The sequence below is a fragment of the Aethalodelphis obliquidens genome, unplaced genomic scaffold, assembly GCF_003676395.1.
Source record: "Aethalodelphis obliquidens isolate GAN/ISIS:26980383/991018 unplaced genomic scaffold, ASM367639v1 scaffold44, whole genome shotgun sequence".
Taxonomy (NCBI): domain Eukaryota; kingdom Metazoa; phylum Chordata; class Mammalia; order Artiodactyla; family Delphinidae; genus Aethalodelphis; species Aethalodelphis obliquidens.
In genome coordinates, this window is record NW_020837988.1 from 2,324,755 (window position 1) to 2,345,249 (window position 20,495).

At 42.5% G+C, this 20,495-nt stretch overlaps 1 protein-coding gene across 2 annotated transcripts in view; it reads left to right on the forward strand.

Annotated features, from left to right (window-relative positions):
* The window catches only part of MAP2K6 (mitogen-activated protein kinase kinase 6), a 134,494-nt gene continuing 113,999 nt past the window's right edge, over positions 1 to 20,495 (forward strand). For both annotated transcript variants that reach the window (XM_027080514.1, XM_027080513.1), the window contains exon 1: positions 1 to 267. In XM_027080514.1, the coding sequence (XP_026936315.1) occupies positions 252 to 267 (16 nt within the window). In that variant the 5' untranslated portion in view covers positions 1 to 251. The remainder of the gene's footprint in view (positions 268 to 20,495) is intronic.

Below are 20,495 nucleotides of genomic sequence, written 5' to 3' on the forward strand. Positions count from 1 at the left end.
CCATCATGTAGCTGCAGCACAGCCTTCCCTAACGTTGCAACTGGGGGAAAAATCACTTTCCAGTCTGTTTTGCAAGGTGTGCATTTCCATCTGGATTCCCTGAAAGTCCATCTGCTGCCTCGGTCAAGAGAAACTTCACTTGCATGAAGATTGCACGCCTGCAGCTTGCATCTTTGTTGCAAAACTAGCTACAGAAGAGAAGCAAGGCAAAGTCTTTTGTGCTCCCCTCCCCCATCAAAGGAAAGGGGAAAATGTCTCAGTCGAAAGGTAAGAGCCTATTTGCATTACTTGCAAAAATGCAAAGGGTTGTGCATGCATTTATGAATGCATGGATGCAATTTTCGCCTGGCGATTGCATTTTTAAGTTTGAGGTTTTCCACATCTCAGTTGCATTTCCTGTTTAGTATGTGTCTCTTTTTTTTTTTTTTTTTTTTTTTTTGCAGACACAGAGAGTTCCTGTAAGGCAGGGCTTGCAGTTCAGCTGTGCATTGACGTTATTTGCATTCTTCTGCTAGGATTACTGAGCTCTTTTTGCCTTTTGCACAGTCAGGAGAGATAGAGCAGGTTGGTAGCGTCTAAATGTGCAATGCTTTATATAATTGTAAAATTCTTTAGTATGCACACATATAATAGGTGATTTTACGTGCAACAGGAATACAAACTTTTAAAAAGTCTGTAGATGAAAATGAAAGGTAAAACTTGAGTTATACTAGTAGGAAATTAATGTAATCTTATATTCCTTTGGGAATGAATTGTTGGTGCTAGTATTTAGTTAAATTTCCATTGGTATCATTTTGAACATTAAGCAACTTCTGATCTTGAAAGGAAGTAAAGGTGAATAATAGCATTTTAGAAAAAAGCAGACAAGAAGTCTTTCTCTTCCGAGATTTTGCACTTTACACCAATTCCTTATTGGTTCACAGTATTTAGAAGCAGCAATGAGGACATCGAGGTTTTATGTCTTCCCATTTGGGAGATGCTTTGCATCTCGAGGGAAAATACTGGGAGAAAAATTGTACTTTTAAGCATTACGCCAATGTGGGAGGACTGCACTGTTTCATTGACAACCATAATGAAATCTTTTAAGTGTGTAATTGCATATATTTAGTCAGCTGTAATAGGTCAGAAGTTCAGGGTTATGGTTGTTTTCTTTCTTTCTTTCTTTCTTTTTTTGTTCTTAAAAATATTCTTTTTACACAGTTGTATTTTGCAGGCGTAATGTCATGCTGGGGAGGGGATTAAAAATATAAAAACCCTGACATGGCATTAGAGAGCTGAGGGGGTGTTGTCAGGTGGCCCTAGGACTGTAAGTCACTTGTTTCAGAACAAATTGAGCACAGAGAAAGCATATGCCCTGTGAGAATGTATGGAAAGGAGAGGTGAGCTCAGCACAAGGTGAGTTAGGCTACCCAGGGCATTAGGTAAGTAAGATCCAGTGAAATTCAAGTGTCTCATCAGCGTTCTGCTACTTTTGGGAGAGTTGTTGTGTCACTTTTTAGTTCTACCTGATGGGAATCATACATCTCAGCCCCAGAAGGAAGTAATATATATTCTCAAGAATTCAAAGTAGGGCTCTTCTTTTCTTTGGATATTAGGGGAAAAAATGGAAATCTGAAAAGCTAAGTAAGAGTGCCGAAGTACCTAGGAATTGGCATTATGAGCTGCCAATGTTCCTTAATATCGGGAAAACCGACAACCTTTTAATTGAGCATAGAAATAATAGCTTAGGAGGGCATTCCAGGCTTTGATGTATGAGAGAGATTGCATCTAGTTACTCTGTATTTGGTGTGCATTCACTCATTCATTCAGGTCAGCTTAATATATGAATAAATATATTATGAGATGTGTGTGTGTGTGTGTGTTTGTAGTGCACAGGATTTGGGGACATACAAAAATATTTTACGTGTAGTTGTTTCCTTCAAGGAATTTACCATGTAGTTGGTGAAAGAAAGCACGTATGCAAATCACTGTGATATAAGATAATTGCATAGATAGTGAAGCAAAATGGTGCATTTGGAGTTTAGAGATGGCAGTGATCTCTCTGGGAGATAGGAAGGGGGTGCTCTAGTGATCTTATCTTTGAACCTTAGGGTTTAAACTCAATCAGGTTTCTTTGTGCATTTTGGGGGGCTCACTCCTAAGGCGGCTCCCTCCTAGCAGAAGAAGTTGGGAAACTGAAGAACATATTAGCGTGGCACTCTTCCATTAGGGGTGCCCCCATAGTAGGTCAGGTGCTGGTGGTTCTTTACATTAATTCCCATTTATCCAAATAGTTTTCTTAATTGGGTCCCCTTTGGAAGGTGCATCTGGTGTGAACATGGGATTCCTGTCCAAAAGGAAAGTTTTTGATAGAAGGAAGTGTGTGATCATTTCAGAAATGGCAAAGACTTTTGGCCTGGGCTGTAAATGTGGAACTGGCCTAATTCAGCTACGGTATTCTCAAATGGCCAAGACAGTGTTTTGTTTTTGTTTTTGTTTTTGTTTTTCTGCAGTACCAAACTTCTCTGTAATACTATAACCAAATGAAATGGGAGGAAAAGTGAAAGGTGGCTATACCCTCATAGTATTGAAGATTTTAACAACATGTTCAATTCAAGGACCTTTACGAACTTTCTAGATCACTATAATTCCGTTTTACAGACCTCTAATTTAAGGCACAGCAGAGGCAAAAGAATTACAGACTCCCTGGGAGCTGGAAGGACTGGGTTACTTCTTTCCAGCCTTACCAACAGTGAGATTCCGAGAAAGAATTTCTTAAAAAGAAATTTTGTTTTCCACAGTTGTAACTTTAGGTGGTATGCTTTTCAGCTTGTTTATATTAGCTATCTGGGGTTGAGCTGACATTTTTCAAATATTAAAGTGGTAGAATGCCTTTTGAGGAAATCTGAAATGTAAGTTAACAGGAAGGGCACCCAGAAGGTGCAGGAATTCCTGCACTTTACAGGAAGACAGGCTACAGGAAAAATGTGTCATCTACATTACCCGGGAAAGTAAAACTATTGTTATCAGCCATAATGATCTGAGGGAGGGAGGGTTGGGGGAGAGAGGTCTGGCATCCCCCAGTTCACCTGAAAATATACAAAGAGTTTGACTCTGTTACAAATGCACTTCTTCTCACTTCTCCTTCTAGTCACCTTTAAAAAATATTAGTTTATCTTGGTTTAAAATAGTAATAGGTACATTGTGTCATGGGAACTGTGTATAAGGCATAATTCAGAAGCATGTAGGAGAGTGACAGGCAAGGACTTAACCGTACTGTGGGCCCTTTGCTTCTGTAATTCATTCTACCCTGGGAAACGAAATGTGTAAATTTCTCATTCTGTAAATTCCTTTGTTAGGTTGCAGCAGAGGGACTTGTCATGCTTAGCCTGTAATCTGAGCCAGTATGTTTTATAACCTCGCACATAGCAGGACACAAAATCAGAATAGGTACCCTGGGTTTCCTGAGTTTGTTTTGCATCAGTGTGGCATTCATTACTTTACAACATGCTGCAGGTCAGCTGCAGGGGCTTTCCGGGGGTCTCCTGGTGGTAATTTGATGCTGGAGCAAAGGGCTGAGATTCTCATTCCTTTGTTTTTCACAGATTAGTATCATTATAACTACCTTGCATTATTTTAAAGTCTGAAAGGTCTATAAGGGACGTTTTTAAAACTTAAAAGAAAAAAAGTACATAAATAATACTCGTTTATTGTAGAAGCATTTGAAAATGTAGGGAAGAAAAATAAGAATCACTAGTTACCGCAGTATACATTTTGGCATATATCCTTTCGGACTTTTTTCTATTCTATATATATGTGAATATGAATAAATCCAAAATGTGTATAAAATTATTTAGTTGCCTTTTGTTTCACTTACCAATAATACTGTGAAATATTCCAAGTTAATATATTTCTACATTAATAATGTCTAATTCTAGTGTATTTATTTAAATAGGACATTAATGTTTATTAACTTTCAATATCATGAATATTGCTATGATAATCATCCCAGTTCATACATTATTACGTATACTGTGGTCTTAGACTAAATTCCAGGACACAGAACTACAAGTTATGGATATCTAATTCTTCCCCATGACCCATTCTTTTCTTCACCTTTTAAAAATAGCTTTTTTATTACTATAAAAACAATATATACTCATTGAAAAAAATTCAAGCTGAAGAGAAATTCATAATAAGAAAATACAAATTACTCAAAGTCACACCACCCACAGCTACCTACTGTGAACTTTTTAGTGACTCTTTGCGTTTGTACGTGCATATATATATTTGCATATGTGCTCTTTCACACACTGTATATGATATTTTGCAAGTTGCTTCATACTCCATATATCTTCGACATCTTTCTATACTCATGCACATACAGTTTCCTCATTCTTTTTAGCAATTGCTCATTTTAATTTGTAAGAATGTAGCTGTTTCATCAATCTCCAACTGGACTTTCACAGAGTTCCACTTTTTTACAGCTATAAACAAAACTACAAGGAATACCTTGAACACACACATTTTTGCACATTGGCCCAATTATCTCCTTAGGATGAATGAATTCCTAGAAGTGGAAGTGCTGAGCGAAGGGCAGGCATGGACGTGCTGCCCTCCAGAGTGCCTGCAACGAGTTCTTATTCTCACCAGTAATGTGTGGAAGTGCCCATTCTCTCCCCTTAAGCATCCTGCTAAATATTGCCAAATGACTCTTCAGAAAGGTTATACACACTACTATATAAAAAATAGATCATCAACAAGGACCCACTGTAGAGCACAGGGAACTCTACTCAATATTCTGTGATAACCTAAATGGGAAAAGAATTTGAAAAAGAATGGATATATGTGTATGTGTAACTGATTCACTTTGCTGTACACCTGAAACTAACACAACATTGTAAACCAACTATACTCCAATATAAAATAAAAACTAAAAAAAAATAAAAATTAAAAAAGAAAGGTTATGCTCACTTTCCTTCATCCTGGGTATAATAATTTGAAAAAAATTTTTTGCCAATTTGATGAAAAGTAACAATATTTTACTATTATTTGCATTTCTTAGTGATAAAGAAGTTGAATTTTTCTCTTTTTTTGACATTTGTGTTTCATGTGTTTCTTTTTTTCCTCATAAAATGTATCTTTAAAAATTTAATTTGGGGATCAAATTATTTTCAAAGTTAGGCCAGAACATACCAAGATGGCAGAGCTTAGGTAATCATGGGTTGAAAGTTGGGCTCAGCTTTAATGCATCTAAACAATTTAATTCCCTGGTGAGTTCTCATTTTAATTTTAACCAAAATGTCTTAAGTAAACTTACACTTTATAAACTCATTTTGTTATACTAATTATACCTATCCAGATCTTATGAAAATAATAAGAAAAGTGTAATGATTTGATTTAAATTCCATCTGGAATTTACTAACTTCTGGACATTTCTGCATTTTCAGTTATCTCTACAGGCAAAAGTAGTTTTTCTTTGGTTTCATAAATAATTCTCACATAAGCACCTGGTTGTGTTATGTGCATTGTTGCAGAGTAATTATTATTATTATTTTTTCCTCTTCATGTGTAATGTCTAATCATAAAAAGTGGTTTACTTTACCAGATTTGTTAGAATAATTAAGGCAAGGGTCGACTTTGATGACCTCAGAAATTCTATCAAGTCAATCACACTTCACGTATTCTTAACATAGCCTTCCTTAGTAAACGCGCCCACGTATTTCACTTGTTCTTAACATAGCCTTCCTTAGTAAACGCGCCCATGTATCACGTATTCTTAACATAGCCTTCCTTAGTAAACGCGCCCATGTATTTCACGTATTCTTAACATAGCCTTCCTTAGTAAACGCGCCCATGTATTTCACTTGTTCTTAACATAGCCTTCCTTAGTAAACGCGCCTATGTCTGCATCTTGATATTAAGTAGTAGAATTTAGAGCTTTGAAAGGAGTTTTATAGTCTAATCATCTCATTTTACCAATGAGCAAACTGAAGCTTTGAAAGAAAGTGATTTGCCTGAAGACAGAACCATAGGTGGAACTCACATCTCCTGCTTCTCTGCCCCAATGTTCTTTTCACTAAATCACACACAAACACTAGTAATCCACACTTATAAAACTTTTTTTTCCCCAGAATCTTTAGTATATTTCACATTTTTTGTTTTGTTTGTTTTTGTGGGGAGCAGGCTGGTAAGGAAGGCTGACCTACAGTCAGCAGGGGTTCTTTTTCTGTGCCCAAGAAATGGTGATACATCAATCATGGTGGTGGGGTTTCTTACCAATTTTCTGCCAAAGGATATTTTGCGAACGCTCTCATTTTAAGTCCCAATGTCTACACTATACAGCTGCAAGTTTTAACCACTGTAATTGTTGTTTGCCTTTTATGGACGATCTCTGAGAGCCCCTGCTGGGTAGCTCATATTTCTTCTTATACATCTTTGCAACTCTGCCTCTTTGAGCATTGAGCTTATAAATACTAGGTGCTCAATAAATGTCTGACAGTGAAAGTATTTTTCATCCGTGGAGATCTCTGTCATTTTGCCCCACATTTCATAAAAGGTGTGGGGTAGTTAAATCATACTGCAGTTTTCCTGTGCTTCCTTTCTTTGCATTAATATTTCCATTCTATCCTTGCTTGATTATTTGGAAGTTGCAAGAACAGCATAAAAAGCAACTTAACAATGGCTGAAGAAGTGTGATTTCTCCCGCCTAGGCCTTCTAAACAGATCTAAAGGTTGCATGATCCTTGGCTATTAACTCTTTTAAAACTATGCAGAACTAAGGTGGGTTGTCTGAAGGGTCCCGTGCGATAACTTAACAAGTTAAGGACTTAAGGACTGAAGTGAATTCCTCCACCCTGTGCTGGTTTTAGGAGCTGGTTTGTAAGTTACCTCTGCACTTGAGCCTCTGAAGCGTTGGGAGAGAGAACCTGAAAGTTTTTAACAGCTGGCTGCCCTATGACAAAACAGGGAACTCTGCATGGATAACCCCCCAATGAAACAACTTCCTTCCCGACCACCTACCACTGTCTCTGCCGCCCCCTCCACGCACCCTGCCCTCGGTTCTGTTTCCTACTCTGCTTCCTCAGATGGTCTTCCTTTCCTGAGCTTGTCCATAAGGTTTGGTACACGGTTCATAAAACCCCCTCTTTCTGCAGTTGAAAGGGTAGTCAGGTTATAACCTACACACGCAAAGTCTGTTACAAATCATCGTAATTTAGTCAACTCAGTTCTGAGTTGAAGCATTAAACAGGCTCTTGCTGAATCTCTCTTTGTCTGTTTTACTTTCTAGTCTGTATATCCCTCCGTAAGTCGGATTGGGGTCAGCCTTGGTTTTTCTGGTTTTTTTTCAGAGACAATTAGCTATAGATCTGATGCCATCACGACCCACACCCAGACACCCAGTTCTGTCACCATCACCATCATCATCACTTATTTTATGTCAGTCACTTTTCAGGTACTATGCTTTTGAACGTCACATAAATCCTAGGGGGACAGATACAGTTATCGTTAATTTACAGATGAAGAAGCTGAGGCTCAGGTGAGCTCACGAACTTGCCCACAGCTGGAGAGCCAGCAGGCAGCCCAGGCAGGATGCAAAGCCAGGCATGTTCAGCCACGGGGCCCAAGCTCATAACCGGGGCCCAGCAAACTACAGCCCGGGGGCCAAATCCAGCCCCTCTTGTTTTTAAGTACAGCCTGTGCGTGAAAATGATTTGCACATTTTCGAATGATAGGGAAAAGAATAAAAAGAATAACATTTCATGACACATGAAAATTATATAAAATTTGAAGTCAGTGTCTACAAATAAAGTTTTATTGGAACACAGCTCTGCTCATTCATTTACAGGTTGTCTAGGGCTGCTTTTGCCCCACGGTTGTACAGTCCAACAGTTGTGATGGAGATCGTATGTCCCGCAGGGCCCAAAACATTTACTCTCTGGCCCTTTTCAAAAAAGTTTGGTGCCCTTGCCCTTTTTGACTTTCCGCAATCACGTGATGACTCCTGGTCCGTATGACATTCCTCTTTGGCTTTAACTGGAAGTTGTTAACCTGGATAACTACTCGTCCATGACTCAGCCAGCGACCTCTGGGGCCCGGCCCACAGGAAACGTCTGAGTGGTGTTTCTCCTGGTTGTGAGATTGGCCGGCCATTGCTCATTTCCGCTCAGCGGAGCTACCCGTCTCCTTTGGCCCATCCTGGGGTCCTTTCCCCTCAGCTGCACTCTTCCTGTTTGCTTGACGTTTCTTGCCTTTCTTGCCCCTCCCGTTGAGAGGCTGTTCGTTAGTTCTTCTCCTGGTCCCTTCGTCCTCCCCTTCTTCGTCCCATATTGTGTTTAAAACACAAATGAACTAGAAACACCTCTCACGCTACCACCACTGCCCGGCTTTGTTGATTCCTGCCACGACCCAGGTCAGAGGTGCCGTGATGTCGTCTGTGTGGAATGAGGATGGAAGCCCCCCTTCATCGTAGGAGCCTCCCCCTCACCCAGACGGGTTTCCGGTTGTCCCGTCCTACGAAGGCTAGAGCCGTTTTCTCACATTAACTGCCGCAGCCCTGGGGACAGTTTTCTTTTGCGTACGAGTATCCTTTTGCTTCCGAGTCACTGATATTGTGGGGATTGTGCGTATTTACCCGGGAAGGTCCTGGCACAGGTTCTGGAAATGAAGGGAGGGAAGGATGGGGATGGAGGCTACCTGAGGACAGAGTAGCTTTGGTAGGACGAGCCCAGATTTGTTCACCGCCTTCCAAATGAGGTCCGTTCAAGTCCCATACAAGGAGGTGCCGTCATTCCTACCATCTTAGGTGGCTGCACTGCTGGAGAGCCCTTCTCTGTGCCAGGTACCGCGCTTAGTGACGCACGTGAGTTATCTCATTCTCCCCTCACCAGGGCCCGATGAGGTGATGCCACATTTTGTATATGAGCAATCTGAGGCCAGAGGTTAAGTGTCAAGGTTGATCGTGGCAGAGCAGTTGCTTTAATCAAGGTCTGTGTGAGCCCAGTGCCTGAGCTCCTGGCTACTCCACTTGAGGTGTCACTCCATAATAAATGTCTGAACCCATTTCCCAAAAGACATGGTTGGAGATGGAAAACATGGATGGATGCCATGGGAACTTGTGCATACCAGGGCCAGGTATGGTAATTAGGAGGGGCTGACCTGTGTCTACCTATACATGGGTGCCTTTCCACTTGTTCCTTTAAGCCTCTGTTGATCATAGAATATTGAGCCGGACTCATTCTGAGTTTTAAGCTTGAGTTCCAAGTACAAACTGCCCATTGGTTAAAGGAAGCTGGTTACAACTGGTCTACTGGTAGGTACCGGTGTGTACAGACAGGAGGTTTATGTTAAACCTCAGTAATGAATGTTGATTCCATTAGCTCTCTGAGAGGCTGTAACTAAGCAGATCTAAACTTTATGTGTTTCTCTGCACATCCAAGTTGAATTGTTTTAAAACAGTAATGAGAACATGGCCCATTTGGCAACATACCTGCGTAGAGGAACAAGCCTTTTTGGCTTAGTGATTTCCTTTCTTCTTGGTTATTTCTTTTCTTTTTTTTTTTTTTTTTCTTGCGGTACGCGGGCCTCTCCCTGCTGTGGCCTCTCGCGTTGCGGAGCACAGGCTCCGGACGCGCAGGCTCAGCGGCCATGGCCCACGGGCCCAGCCGCTCCGCGGCACGTGGGATCCTCCCAGACCGGGGCACGAACCCGTGTCCCCTGCATCGGCAGGCGGACTCTCAATCACTGCGCCACCAGGGAAGCCCTTGGTTATTTCTATGTAAAGGTAACAAGTGCAGTTTCCTTGGAACTGGGCCTGAACCCTCATCTTCACTGTTTCCCTCTTCCCTGGACAGAGTGGACGAAACCGGAATCACGTCTTTTTTGCGGTACAGGAAGCGGGGGTTTCGGGATGAGTCTTCTCTCTTAAACCGGTGAGCCCTCTGCCAGCTGTCTCTCGAGCCCAGCACAGCAGCGAGCGCCTGTGCGTGATTCCCTCCCTTGATCCCTCACAGAAGCCATGGGAGTAGGTGGCCTGGGTGTTGAGTGACGAGTTATTTATTCCCCTCCTCCATCCTCCCTCCTCCAGTCCCACATGGGAGGGATGAGTTTGAGATAAGGGAGAGGCTCGAGTCTGGAGAACCAGTGGGGACAGAGTGGCAAAGAGTCTGGGAATTATTCTGTAGTGAATGTGCAGGGACAGCCTTTCTGTGATATCTGAAATCTTTATAGCCATTTTCTCCCCACTTTACTTACTCCTTCCTGTGCCCCAAACTTCTTAGCCATTGAAAAAAATAACCCCAAAGACTCCAAACACATCTAAAGAGAGAACGTGGATAAAGGGCCTGTCCGTATCAGTTCAACAAATAACTTCTTACTGATTGCCATGTTTAAGACACTGTGCTAGGTGGAACTAAATAAAAATGCGTGCTGCTCTACTTCCCCACTTACGAGCTCTGAGCCTTGAAAAATCTACTTGACTTCTAGCTTCAGTTTCCTGACCTGCTAAATGGAGAGACTGATACTCATTCGTGGGATCGTTATAACGATGAAGCAAGGCTGTGCATGGAAGGTGCTTTGGCCAGTGCTTGGCATTCATTTGTTCAGGAACTATTTATCGAGAGCTCTTCTGGGTTTGAGGCACTGAGCTATAGTAAGCTCGCCGTAAGCATAACTTTGCTTTACTCTTTCTTTCCCTCTAGCCTTTAAGGAGCTTAGAGTCTAACAGGAGGTAAGATTGCACAGAAATGTACAGAATACAAGCTAGAATCCGAGATATGCTTAGAATAGATACTATGGGTTAGAAAGCCCTGCAGGTGAGGGGAATCAGGAACATTTTTTACAGCGAGCGTGCAAGTATCGATATGACTTTCAGAGCTCTTGAGGAAACGGTGTCCTAGATCCAAAGTAAATATGGAGAAGGATCTTGACTTCAAGTAGAATAACCAGTCCAATGTTGATAGAGGCAGAACAATTCCTCAGAAGAATAAAGAAGAGAAGATGCCCTAGGAAAAGCTCTGGAGCTTCAAAGACCTTATGTGTGTTTTCTAAGAACTTCCTTTTCTTAGCAGGCTCAACACGGTTTTATCACTTATGATCACAGTAGGTTAATAAATGGAACATGTCATATCTCGTACTTCTAGGTTTTTTTTTTTTTTTTTTTTTCTGGATTGTGGAAACTCCAGGAAATCTAGAGGTTAATAGTTAAACAAGTATATCAACTGGGTTTATAGGCACACCGTAATTATATAAGCAAGCTGTTGGTTCAATAGTCAGCGTCTACCTAGGTCAGGGGATACTTTCCAGAGCATGGCCACAGCTGTAATTTTCATTTTTATAACCTGCCAACCTGCCTTTTCCACTTCTTAGCTCCTTTTCTCTTTTCTAGACTTAGCCGAAGTCAGTTGAAAAGAAGGAAAACTGCACTTCTGAATTCTCATTGTACTTGTACCTGAAGAGAAGTGCTCCAGAAAGTTCTTTGTCTTACCAAACTTACTTTCTCAAGCATGATACCGGGTACTGGCAAGGGAGTTCATACATTTTTGTGTGTATTTTTAATTTCCGAAAAATTCCATTTAAAAGGTGAACAGATTTAATACAATTGATATTTTAACACAATTGTTAGATTAAATCTGTGTTTCTTTCATTATCTTGGTTTCAAAAACACAGTGACCTACAGCTCTGGAGCTCACAATAGGCTGTTTCTCAGTGTAACTATACTAAGTCACCTTTTTCTCCTTGGTGACTTCATTCAGCTCAGGGTCCGGAGAGTGGACTGGGTGGGTGGGCTGAATCACTCCCCAGTCTGAGTCAGGAAAGCCACGGGGCAGTTTTTGCCTCACCTTGCTGGGCAGTTAAAGGGAACATACAATTGGCCAGGGGGCTAGGACCGACCTGCCAATTCTGTCGTCTCCTTCAAGTGGCTTGCTAAGTCTCCTTGCTTGGGACTTCGTTCCTGAATGAGCTCCTATTTTTATAGGTAAATTAGGGGGGAAAATGCAGATTTAGTTCTGGAATTGATTTAAGAATGAGATTGAGAAATTTTGATACACTACAGTTAGGATGACTTTTTCCGTCTTAAATTTCAATCTTTCTTTTCTGGTGTGACCTGTCCTTAGGCAAGACCGACAGCAAGTCAGTGTTGATGGGGCAGGGGGTGGGGTAGATGCGTGAGATTGTGTGTCGGGGGCAGAGGACCATATATTTCTTGGTTGAATTTAACAAGCGTTATTGAACAGTTATATAAATAACCTGCACCTTGCGCTGTGCTCAGTGACTACAAAGGTGCATAGAATTCCATCTCTACCCTCAAGAGGCTCCCTGTCTAGGAGGATGTGTTGGTTTGCTAGGGCTGCCATAACAAAGTACTGCAAAGTGGGTGCCTTGCACAACAGGAACTTCTTGTCTCACAGTCCTGGGGGTGAGAAGTCTGAGCTCAAGGTGGCAGCAGGGTAGATTCCTTCTGAGGTCTGTGAGGGGGAGCCTGCTCCGTGCTTTCCTCCTAGCTTCTGGGGCTTTGCAGGCGATCTTTGGCGTTTCTTGGCTTGTAGAAGCATTGCCCAGACCTTTGCCTCCATCGTTACACGGCCTTCTCCCAGTGTGTGTGCCATCGCCTACCTTCTCCTTTTCATAAGGGCACCAGTCCTATTGGATTAGGGACCCACCCTAATCCTGTATGACCTCATCTTAATGATATATGCAACCACCCTATTTCTAAGTAAGACAAATTCTCACATTCTGGGGCGCTGGAGGTTAAGTCTTCAAGTTAGGAGTTTGGGGGAGGGGACAGAGTTCAACCCATAGCACGAGAAGCTGAGCATGTCAGCAGGTTAACGCTCCTGTGTGTGATACGTGTGTAGTTTGGGTACAGGGTGCGGCTGGGGTACGGAGGAAGGAGGGCACCCCTCGACCTGGGTTACCGCCTGTGGGTAGAGGGAGGACATTAACTTGGCCAAATGGAACTTTCGGTGCAGTGCTTCTCGGGAGAATAAGCAAGAAAAACAGGAGACTTGCCGTCTGGTCCTTGAGCACACTACCGGCTCTTCTGATTTTCTGTTGTTAGTGAGAGACTGGATGCTTCTAAGCTGGGGGGCGGCGGGAAGGGGGGTCGTTAAGTTCACACACACACACACACACACACACACGCACACACATACGTGCTGTTGCTGTCTTGATTCCCAAACTTAATTAGTGTTTGCTGGTGAACCGTCCGTGGCTGTCACATGCCCCTTCCGTGCACATATACGGAGGCCTTTCCCTTTGTAACAAATGGTTCCAGTCCTAATGGAACAAAGCTTAAGAGGGAATGGCCGTGAGTAAGAACCGAGGATCTGTAGCCAGGAAAAGCTTATTTTTAGAAAAGGCCTGTAAGCCTTAGAAAAAAAAAAAAAAAGTACTACTCGAGTGTTCCCAAGCTCTTCCAATATTGATTATTAACCACAGGTCTTTTCAACTTGCGTGTCTTACGTGTTCGTGTTAATAGGCAGCTTTATTTTATGCAGTCTGAGTATGTTTAGCATAAAATTCTGAATAAAAGTACCCTCATCAGCTTCAGGAAGAGGGGACGGTAAGGGATGAAATAGTCAGGATGTGTTACGTGGGGTGGTCAGGGGTAAGGTCAGTGGGAAGGAACTTTCCCAGCTTAGGACAGATGTCCATCGTCGGTCAGGGTATTGATGGCCGCATCCTTCAAGTGCGCGGCCAGGTGGGCAACCCAGAACAGGCCACAGGAAGGTAAGGCATCCCTCAGAGCTGGGTGGGTGGTCCCGGGGCAGGTGATCCAAACAGCAAGAGAACAGGTGGGCAAGCAGTAGTGAGGCAGAAAGTCAAGAATGAGGTGAGCCAGCACGGAAGAGGAATAAAGAAGTCATCAGCGGGGAGGTCAGCTGGAAAGTGGGGATCAGAGGGTGAAGGGGTCTGCACCCAGGGTGCAGGAGCCAGGCGTGAATGTGAGTTTTTATTCCACATTGCATTAAGAGACAAGTATCCACCTCACCTGTTTCCTGCAGCTTCGGATGCAGTCTCTGTTCACCTGCCTGTGGTGTGATGCTGCCTAGGGTGTATGGATATGAGGAAAAGCAGCAACAGAAACTAGCTCGGGGCTTGTTTAAAGTGAGCCCAGATGTATCTCCTTGCTGAGCACCTGCACACAGCTCTCCAAGCGGGACCAGCAGAGTCAGAGGAAAAGAGGAAGCAGTGAAGCAGCTGGGTGGTCAGATCTCTGGTTTTAGGACTAAAACCAGCCTCTGATTTTCCGTCTCAGCTTCGGAGGTGAATACGGTCTCATGTGGAAAAGCAGCCCTGACTTCTAGACTTTCAATTCCAAGGCAAAGCTGGGAAGGAGCAATGAAACTTCTAGAGGAAAGTGTGTGCTGCTTTTCTGTTTTAAAAAGGGTATTGACCGGGGGAGGGGGGGGCACCTGAAACTAATATAATATATGTTAATTATAATTCGATTAAAAAAAGCATATCGGGGGATGCAGAGTCTTTGCGAAAGCAGTTGGGCAGTGTCGAGAACCCGGACAATTTCGTCCCCATTTATGAGACTCTATCCTAAACGGCGAGTGATTTTTGAGTGCCTACTCTGTGCAAGGCTTTGTGACAGGCACTAAACTTACTAGGGCGGATCTTCATAAAAACCTGAGAGGTAGGTAAAATTATCCCCATTTTACAAAGGAGGAAATTGGAACTTGGGTTAATAACTTGCCCAGAAGCATACAGTTAGTGGTTTGCAGAGCTGGGATTTGAGTCTAGTTCATTGAAATCCCAAAGTTCATGTTTTTCACTATGTAACTGTCACGTTGCATAATAATAAGGGAAGAGCTGAAGTTACAGATGCCTACCTGATGTAATAGGTGATGAGGGCGGACGAAACCACTAATGGAAAGGTGCTTATGACCTGGGAAGAGTGTATACAGTATACAGGCAGAGTGATCACAGGGATGTGCATGCGTTTGTGTATTTGTGTGTGTTCTGCTTTCCCTCCATAAAATAGTCTTTATGGAGTAGAATTTTATTGAGTCCAGCTGCAGGAGGCACAGCAGAACCTGGAGGAACTGAGAAAGGCATCTTCTGGCTCCTTTCTCTCTCCCTTTGCAGGGGCCTCGTTCTGCTTTTCTAGAAGAGTCTTTACTCTTTTCCCCTGCAGACCAGGCTTTGTCACCTTATCAGTGTGCACATGGTGCAAAAGAGCCCCTAGCCCTGCATCTGTGTGACTTTGTACTTGAGTACCCACCATTTTTTGACTAGTTACAGTCTCTGGTCTGAGATCAAAATCTCTATTTTGCAAAAGAAAAAATAATTCCGACGATGAGTGGGTGCTGGACTGACTGGATCTGAGTCAGGTGTCCATATACACCAGGAGCACGAGGGTGAAACACGTGGCCCGCTGCCCACCTAGAGGGGCTGTGGGAACAGGTCACCGGAGTACGGGCGTAAGTGAGACAAACGGATTGACATGATAAACCAGGAAATACATGAAAAAATGAAAACAGCGAATACGGCTGCTTAGCCTTCAACCTGAATGAAACTTTGACAGTATTGTGACCTGTGGCATTTTACATTTGCGTAATATTTTAAAAATTCGCATACTGTTAATGATGAAGAACTTAATTATTAAGGAAGGAGCTGTGTCTACTCATAGTCCCTCATATTCTCTGTGAGTGGAAGAGACTCAGACCATATACACCATCATTTGCCTTTATAAGGAGGTCACTTGAGCAGTGAAAAGAGCAGTAATACCATCTGGTGAACAAACGGAGTCAATGCCCTGGAACTGGAAAACAACACAGAAAAGGCGCCCTGGTGCTCTCGAATGGCTGAGCGATAAATACATGATTAACTTTCTGCTGATGTGACAGCTGAGATACCAAGATACCAAGTATCTCGGTACAAAGAGTCTGGGCTGGGCGGTAGATAGATACCTGGCAAAACGTAAAGAGTTTAGAAACGTGGGATGTTACATCTAGCGGGGACCCTAGAAATCATGTAGGCCAAGCACTTCATTTTATAGGCGAAGCAGTTATGATCAAGAGGGATTAAGTCACTGGGAAATCCAAGGTGATAGTGGATTAGGTCGGGAAGACAAATCTCCTGACACTCACCTGGGCTGTTGCTAGCACCCCAGGCACATCCTGATGCTAGGCCAAGCTTTGACTCTCTGGGAAGCCCTTCTGCTCATCCTATAAAGGCAGAAACTAACTAACCCTTGAGGCCTAAAGATAAAAAATAAATGAGAGCGCCAGGCCCAGGAAGTGAGGACCTCTGTTTATTCAGTCGGTCATCAGTTGATTGAATGGGTCTGTTCAATCCCGCACGCAGTCAGTCATGCATTTATTCGTTCCCTGACCACTTATTGGATGCTCTTGGTGTGGTTCACGGCTGGGTGCCAGGGAGGGTGCAGAGAGATGATTCCTACTTGCAAGAGGCTCACGTTCTAAGCTAATGAGGGACAGACGTGTGTACCAACGTTTGTGACTTAAGGAGAGCTCAGAGGAAAGGTTGAACGACTGCTTAGATCTTGGAAAGGGCATGGGAGACTTGGAGATTGGGTGGGCGTGGGGAGTCTGAGGAGACCCAGCTCTGGTCTGAGGGGCAGTGTGTGCAGTCGTGAGCGTCCAGGAAATCCTAAAGCCTCGTGTGGCTGCAGCGTAGGGGGTCACCTAGCAGGGCAGTGAGCTGAGGGAGGAGAAAAGGCCATGAAAAGCTTTCCTTTGGCAAGTCTACGACTAACTTTCTCTATCAGTTAGGAAAAAAAAAAAAGATAGCGAGCTTTATGGGAAGGAGTTTGTGAGGGCTGATGAGTATTGGTAGTTTTCTTTCACTGCCATTTGATAACTCAACTCATAATGACACTTTGTTGGCGGTTCACCAGCTCGCGCTTGCCCCTGCACCAGGGCATGCCCGCAGGCCTGATTCTACGGTTTTTGTTCATAGGAGCATGTCTCCCACCCTGCTGTTTTTAGTTTTTAGCTAATGAACTTGACATTCCTGCCTGCTAAGCCCCGGGGAGATTGTCTGCTTACCCCATTCGCTTTCCTCCGTGAGGGCAGGCAAGTGCTACTCGCATCTGAGGGCCTGCCATTCTGGGTTTTACCGACGGAAACCCCAGCCTCGGTTCTAGAGCCTGAGATTCTAACCATCCGGACCTCTGGAGGTGGGTCCTGATCTCTGAAAAAGGGAAACTGCTCCATGGGTCCCAGTGTCTTAACAAAAGTGCTAGAGGGAGCACCTAGGAAGTGGAAAATCAAACCTAAGATGGTTTCTTCCAAATTTCACGAGCAGTTAATATTATTTTTGTGTTATTTTCAACTTGCTTCTTTTTTTAACTCCAAATTTCCAAAGTCTACATCCACAGCGTTGCATAGTTCTTAGCAACAAACTTAGCAACAAATCAGAGAAAAAAAATGAACCAGTTTTCTGTATTTTTTCACTAGATGTGTAATCTCATCTATTTCCTCTTACCTCCCTGGGGCTTGGTTTCATCTTGTTGTAACTAGATGGTCGCTAATTCTGTTGTTTTAAAGAAATGACTAATTTGATTGGGAAGATACATTAAGGCCGAAACGTGCAGAGAATACAGAGAGATGGTGCAAATTCAGAAGTGTGAAATTAAGGCAGGTGCACCCTAGTGGGTGAGGTATCAATATTTCAGACATTTCACCCTTCCTCTACTCCATTTGGGCTCAAGGAAATCATCCATGCTTTTACTGTTTGTGGTAGAAGTTTGGGAGAAATTAACTACTTAAACAATACTCTAATAGTAACCTGAATTTATATGTAACTGGACTCATTTGTTTTCCAAACTGCATTTATCCATTTTAAACGCCTCTGAGAATAAAAGATAAATATGATCCTGCAATCCCACTCCTGGGCGTATATCTGGAGAAAACTCTAATTTGAAAAAATACATGCACCCCAGTGTTCATGGCAACACAATAACCAAGACATGGAAGCAACCTAAGTATCCACCGACAGATGAATGGATAAAGAAGAGGTGGTACATGTGTACAGTGGAATATTACTCAGCCATAAAAAAGAATGAAATAATGCCATTTGCAGCAACATGGATGGACCTAGAGATTATCATACTAAGTGAAGTAAGTCCGACAGAGAAAGACAAATATCATATGATAACACTTATATGTGGAATCTAAAAAAATGATACAAGTGAACTTATTTACAAAACAGAAACAGACTCACAGACATAGAAAACAAACTTATGGTCACCAAAGGGGAAAGGGGCAGGAAGGATCAATCAGGAGCTTGGGATTAACGTATACACACTACTAGATATAAAACAGATAAACAACAATGTCCTACTGTATAGCACAGGGAACTATATTCAATATCTTGTAATAGCCTATAATGGAAAAGAATCTGAAAAAGGATATATATGTGTTTATACATATATATGTATAACTGAATCCCTTTGCTGTACACCAGAAACTAACACAACGTTGTCAATTAACTATACTTCAATTAAACAAAAAAAGAAAAACATAAACAGTGGAGATGGAGGAAGAACTTTGTTTTTCATATAAATTGTAAATGCAAGAGTATATGACCAAGAAAGGTAAGGAAGTCTTTAAAATAAAGGACAGACTCAGCTTTATGGATTGTTTTAGATCTGAGGTTCCTAAAAGTTAAAAAAAATCTAAAATGTATTTTCAATCATTTGGAATTGATTTAAAAACAAAATACACGTGCTGCCAACAGTGTTAGCTTGTTAGACTGCAAACAGCACTTTGAAAGAAGTACAGCTGTCACATTTTCTGTCCTTTGTAGAGACTTAGCCTCGGGGAGATAGCAAGTTTGCAAATTAACAGATCTCATCGAAATTCCATCCTTCTTCCCTGGAGCTTCCGCTACCCCAACTCCACCGCCCCCGCCCCCCCAAGAGCACAATCCTGTGGTTCTCTTGATTCATAGAACACTTTTTCCTTTTTCTCACTGTTGGATATGCTAGTTATCAGGCAGGTTTAAAATGAGAATCAATGAAGAAATGCTGTCATTTTAAAAACTGTATAATAGGGGCTTCCCTGGTGGCGCAGTGGTTGAGAGTCCGCCCGCTGATGCAGGGGACACGGGTTCGTGCCCCGGTCCGGGAGGATCCCACATGCCGCAGAGCGGCTGGGTCTGTGAGCCATGGCCGCTGAGCGTACGCGTCTGGAGCCTGTGCTCCGCAACGGGAGAGGCCACAACAGTGAGAGGCCCGTGTACCGCAAACAAACAAACAAAACTGTATAATAATGACTCTACAGTAAATATTCTGCATATTTTTTTTTTTTTTGCAAAAATAACTGGATGGGGGCCTTTGCTCCAGTTAATTATAGACTGGAAAGAATTGTAAAAAAACACTTTTCTTTCTCGTTTTCTAGTTTATCCTCAGAGCCAGGCTCAGTGCCTGGCACAGGGTAGGTGCTTAACAAGTACTGTTTGAATAAATTGTCGACTAGCAACACGCAGAGGTAGCCTTATGCAGACTTGTAAGGTAGGCTGAGATGGACTTTGACGAATTCAGTCTCCCTTTTCTAACCTTTCCTCTTGCTTCTCACAGGAGAACTTCTTATCACACCTGTGGAACCCTCATGTGTCTTCTTTATATATGTATAGCTTTTATTGTGGTCAAATAGCAATACGAGTAACATAAAACTCACTATTAAATCATTCTGAAGTCTACAGTTCTGTGGTTTTACTGTCTTCACAAGGTTGTGCAACCCTCACCACTGTTTAGCTCCAGAACATTTTTGTCACCACAGATGGAAAGCCGTCACTCCCACTCCCCGCCCTGGCAACCACCGACTTTCTGTCTCTATGCATTTACCTATTCTAGATACTTCCTGTGAGCGGAACCATACAACACGTGGTCTTCGTATCTGCCTTCTTCCACGTAGCCTAATTTTTTTTCAAGGTTCGTTCGTGTTGTAGCGTGTTATCAGTACTTCATTCCTTCTTACAGCCGAATAGCATTCCATTGTTTGGATATATCACATTTCTTTCCTCTTTTTATTTCCTGTCAAAATCCAGTGTCTAAGAGAACCTCTTAAAAAGTAGTTAATAAACTACATAATAAATATAACTTAAAAACTCATCCAAGGGGAATTTGCATTGTTCAAGTGGAAAACAGCTGAAAATAAAGTAATATATTTCTGATGGGGGAATCTCCAAGATGGGAAGACATTTCCAAGGGGATAGGGGATTTTTTTTTTTTAGTGCCACTGAATTACATATTCATGAACATCTGACTTCTTGTAAAACCAAGTCTACCCGGTGGTTGTAGGACTGGAAAAGGTATTGAACTGAGTAGATGGGCACAGGGTTCTGATCCTGGGTTAATTGTTAGTTGACACTATGTTGCCTAGTGTTTTCTGTTTGTTGTTTTGGTTTGATTTTGAACCAGGTCTTCTGCTAAGCTCTTTTACATACCTTTTTATCTCATGTAATCCTCACAGAAATTGCATGGAATAAGTCTACTTTTTATCCACATTTTATAAACGAGGAGTCTGTACATAAGGAAA